General features: G+C 54.4%; 1 protein-coding gene across 9 annotated transcripts in view; it reads left to right on the top strand.

Annotated features, from left to right (window-relative positions):
• The window catches only part of TRAK1 (trafficking protein, kinesin binding 1), a 135,310-nt gene that overhangs the window by 108,568 nt on the left and 21,666 nt on the right, over positions 1-5,076 (top strand). For all 9 annotated transcript variants that reach the window (XM_015568392.1, XM_006770528.2, XM_015568395.1 and 6 more), the window contains 2 exons: positions 1,613-1,689; positions 3,430-3,666. In XM_015568392.1, the coding sequence (XP_015423878.1) occupies positions 1,613-1,689; positions 3,430-3,666 (314 nt within the window). The remainder of the gene's footprint in view (positions 1-1,612; positions 1,690-3,429; positions 3,667-5,076) is intronic.

The raw sequence follows: 5,076 nt of genomic DNA, 5'->3' as shown, positions 1-5,076 counted from the left end.
TTCCCTTCACCCACCCCTCGTTGTCTGGTCCACTCTTCCTAAACCAGGGGCGGGGAACCTTTTTCCTGCCAAGGGCCACTTGGATATTTATAACTCATTCGCTTAATATCATTCACTTAATATAAACTTACGTTGCTATGAAAAAAAAAAAGAAAAAGCTCCTAAATTTATTGAATTTCAAGTCCTGCTTGCCGTTGCCTGGGCAGGGCCAGACCAAATCATTTCGAGGGCCTTCTACGGCCCGCAGGCCGGACGTTCCTCACCCCTGTCCGAGATCATGACCTCTTTTTCCTTGTTGCTCTCATACATCCAAGTTAGGCCAGAGCTCTCTCTCTTCTTCTCTCGACCTGATTGAAATCTACTGCGACCAAAAAGACACACAACCTGGTCAGCTCCCCAAGGAGCAGGAAGGCCGGCGATCCAGGATTCCAGGGATCCCCGTGAAGAGCGTTCTGTCCCCCAGTTCCTCGACTAGAGCTGACCACACCGGCTCCCAGACTCGCCTGTGTAGCTTTACATACTTCTCGCCTCGGTTTCCCTCCTTCCTGGCTTCTCACCGGGGCGCAGTGGTCTCCAGGCCCTAGGACCGTCTCCATTGCATTCCCCACCCTCCGGGACAGAGCTGTGTTTTTTCAGATCGAAAGCATTGCCTGAGGAAAGTGGGGCTGGAAATCTGCGGCCGGGTTTCCTCTGCAGAGAGCCTCAGCGTTCCTGTTCGCTGAGATGAAGCTTTTGTTTGTCTCTTTCTGTAGCTGATGGCACAGCTCTGTGTTTGAAGATGTCTATCTTTAAAGTGCATGATGCATTAAAGGTACTTAGATCAAACTAACGTCAATCCGTTGGAGTTAAATGCAATCAAGAATTCAGTTCCTCAGGCACAGGGGCCCCATTTCCAGGGCTCAGCAGCCCCGGGTGGCTGGTGGCCCCTCACTGGACAGAAAGGGAGCATTCCTGGCGTCGCGGGGACGCTGGTGGTCAGAGTGACTTTAGCCCTTAGGTTGACCTCCTCTGAGGCCTTCGCAGGTGCTTTTCTGCCTGCACTGGTTCTGCGGGCGTCTCCCTCTATCCGTGTGTGGGATTGTCCATAGGGCTCTACCTCACACAGTGAGCAGTGGTGGGCGGCTCAGAACCTGTGTGAGCTGAGCGGTTAGCAGCCCCCAGATGGGGAGGACAGTAGCTTAGTGCAGCCCCTGTGGGCATGACCTCACCTGGCTGCTCAGAAGCGTGGCGGTCCACGGGAACTTGCCCATCAGTGTCATTCAGAACAGACCTCTCTTCCTCCCTAAGCTCCCCGCCTCTCCTGTGGCCACAGTTGGAGTTCCGTGGTTTGGCCAAGGGAGCGTAGGATTTGCTTTCAGACCCTCAGCCGCATGGAAGCAAAGGGGCTTTCGTACACTCGGTGCCGTTCGGTGCCTGCCGTGTTCAGAACCCGCCTGGGGATGGCTCAGCCGGGGCCTCTGACCATGGCAAATGCTCCCAGCCTTGCATTGTGGGATGTTTGTGGGCTCTGAGGCCTCAGTTTACCCTTCTGTGGCCAGCCCGAGCACGAGCCTCTTTCAGAGATAGAGCGTTGGAGTTGCAGCTCACACGGGTGTCTTCTGGCTTTTCCCAGGACTCCCTGGCAGCCGAGATCGAGGGGACGATGCGGAAGGAGCTGCAGTTGGAAGAGCCCGAGTCACCAGACATCGCGTAAGGCCTTACCTCTGAGCTTCCCTAAGGGACCCCCTGGCGCCCGGTGGTGGTCAAAACGAGCCATGTTTGGGCCTCAGGCACCAACAGTGATCACTGCGGTCCCTCCACAGACTAAGGGAAATGAGAGGACGCAGCTGGCATCCCCCCCCCCAGCTCCTCTGGTGACGTGGTAAAGATAGATTGTGAACTTCCGGGAGGTTGGGGCCGGAGAGATGTATTTAACATCTCCACACAAGTGCCGTCTTGACACCTCCACTCATTTTCATCTTCCCTCTCAGTGAAAAACCATTATTTTTAAAATGTTAACATCCGTTAGGAAGAGGAAAAGCAGGATGCGAGATACGCCTTCCGGGGTGTGAGCAAGGCGTCCACTCCCTTCTGGATCCGTTTAGGGATGTTGGCCTCCGCCATCTCTCCCCCTAACTCGCGACCTCGTGCTGAGGGGCGAGGAGGAACCCGTGGGTCCGATTTTATCCTGTTTTCTCGCTACCGAAACCCGAGAGGCAGAACCCAAGAGGGATGGGTCCTAAGCGTGGCTAGTATGCAGAGCCTGGGCCCCATCCCAGGAAGATACGTCCGTTATGGAAACGTGCCCTTTTCTCCTTAAAAGGAAACAAATGGGCATCAAAATGTGTGGCTCTGCTCTTAGAAATAGTTTCTAAAAACAGACTGATCGGATGTTCATCATCTCAAAGTTTGACTGACTTGAAGTCTTGCTTTTTTTATACAGTCATGTGCCACCTAATAATGACTTTCAGTCCGTGACGGACCGCACATAACGACGGGGGTCCCATACGGTTAAAAAGGAGCTGAAAACTCCTGCCACCTAGTGACACCAAAGCTGTCACAACGTCACAACACAACGACGATCGTGGCGGTGCTGGTGTAAACAGACCTACAGCGCTGCCACGCGTATAAAAGCGTCACATAGTTACGCACAGTATTTAACGCTGGACAGTGACAGTAGAGGACTCGGTTACTGGTTTATGGATTTATTATACTTTTTATCATTTTTAGAGGGTACCCTCTCTACTTAAAAAAAGTCAGTTTGCTGTTAGTGTGCCATGTGACGCCGGCAGCAGCCTCACATACCCCCGTTTCACCGCGTCTCTTGATTGCATTGCTCGCTTGTGTTGGCTTTCATCTCCGTGGTTTTGCACAGCAGCAGGCGGGACAGGTTTGCAGCCTCGGAGCACGAGGCTCCGCCACCTAGGCGTGTGTCAGTGCACGCCATGGTGTTCGCGCAGTGACCAAGCTGCGTAACAAAGCATTTCTCAAACTGTGGCCCTGTCACTGAACGGCACATGACCGTGTGTGAATGTTCAGGACGTGCTCCTTCTACAGATCCTTGCTGGGCCCTGTTAGGTGCAGAGCAGTCATCACTGCCTCCTGGGGTTTGCCTTCGGGCGACGCCCATGAAGAAGGAGAACTAGCCGGGAGACAGCACGACTGGAGTATTTTTATTTGGAGGCCAAGCCGGAGGGGGGTGGGAAGCAGTATCGCTCCTGCTAGCATCCCTGTTAGGACACAAGCACGTGTGAGAGCCCCGACGTCAGTGGGTGGTGGGTCTCCTGCATTCCAGCCAGCACCCTGAGAAACACGTGGAGGGCAGGTGGTTGGGCGCTCACGTGGGCCGGCTACCTTCCTGGCTTCCCCGTTGATCCTTTCAGGAGGGTTTAACGCCAGGGTCGTTCCTACACTTGCTCACTCACGGATGGTGCTGTGCATCCTCCCCAGGCACCAGAAGCGAGTCTTCGAGACCGTGAGGAACATCAACCAGGTGGTCAAGCAGAGGTCCCTGATGCCCTCCCCCATGAACATCCCCGGCTCCAACCAGTCCTCTGCCATGAACTCCCTCCTGTCCAGCTGCGTCAGCACTCCCCGGTCCAGCTTCTACGGCAGCGACGTCGGCAACGTCGTCCTGGACAACAAGACCAACAGCATCATCCTGGAGGCAGAGGCGGCCAACCTGGGGTGAGCGGCGGGCATGGTGCTTTTGTGTGCGGGAGACGGATGGGTGTGGAGGGAACGCAGGGTCAGGCCTCAGAGGAGGGAGACCGATAGGAATCGCCTGGAAGATACAGACCCTTCAGTTCTCAGATGCGTCTCACCGACCCGCTGGGCCCAGGCCTAGCCCTGACACCGATCTTGTCCCCGGTCGAAAGGGTGTGACAGGACGCGGCGGGAAGTCTGCCGCTCTGTAAAGTGCCGAAGGGCGGGGTACGTGAACGTGTGTTTCTGTTCATCTTCATGGTGAAGGCTACAGCGTAGACATTTGTTTCACGGACCATTGGGTGGCTGGGATGTTCGAAAGGTTGAGGAGCACCCAGGCTCTATCTCATGAATCAGGTTTGCTTCGGAAGGTGGGGTGCGGGGCGCCCCGCAAGTGCCCGCCACACCAAGTGTCCGTGGGTGGCCCTTCCTCCACAGGGGTCGCCCCTCTCCAGCCTTAAGCCCTGCAGAATCCTGCCCCCCCCCAGCCCCCCCCTCACAAACACACACTGTCTACTGCGTACACACGACTCCTGTGACTGCATAACATTGTTTTTTCTGACCAGTTGGGTCAGACCGTTGGGAAACTGCTTGGTCAGAACAGCTTGGAGCTTTCAGCTCCTTAAATTTAAGAAGAAAGAGGGGGAGTCCCTTGAGCCTGCGGCCCTTCCTCTAACTAGGAGGCTTCTTCCCCAGGGAGGTGTTGAGAGGACTGGATTTTATGTCGTGTATGCAAGTTTTCATTCTGCTGAGTGCCTTCTTCCTCTGTTCTCCCTTACCCACCCCCCAAAAAACCAATAGAGCAGTGGTTCTCAACCTTCCTAATGCCGCAACCCTTTAATACAGTTCCTCATGTTGTGGTGACCCCGAATTTCATTGTTACAAATTAAACATGATTAAAGCATAGTGATTCATCACATAAACAACATGTAATTATATATGTGTTTTCCGATGGTCTTAGGCGACCCCCTGTGAAAGGGTCATTCGACCCCCAAAGGGGTCGCGACCCACAGGTTGAGAACCACTGCAATAGAGGGAATTAGTTCTTCAGGTTAAGCATTGTTTCTCTTTTTTGGGGTTAATCCTCACCAGAGAATCTTTTTTCCGTTGCCAGAGAGTGGAATGGAGGGAGAGTGGGGAGAGAGAGAAACATCTGTGTGAGAGAGAGACCTGATCAGTTGCCTCCTGCACGTGCCCGGTAGGGGCTGGGGAACGAACCCGCAATCCAGGTACGTGCCCTTGACTGGGAATCAAACCCAAGATCTTTCCGTTCCCAGGCTGACGCTCTAACCACTGAGCACACCGGCCAGGGCCATTTCCCCATTTTGCCTACATCTCAACAGCCTGCTGTGGTTTCCTTAGAATACCCACAGTCACCCTGGCACATTCAGG

The sequence above is a fragment of the Myotis davidii genome, unplaced genomic scaffold, assembly GCF_000327345.1.
Source record: "Myotis davidii unplaced genomic scaffold, ASM32734v1 scaffold663, whole genome shotgun sequence".
Classification (NCBI taxonomy): domain Eukaryota; kingdom Metazoa; phylum Chordata; class Mammalia; order Chiroptera; family Vespertilionidae; genus Myotis; species Myotis davidii.
Note: the sequence above shows the minus strand (reverse complement) of the source record. Positions and strands in the feature narration are given on the sequence as shown.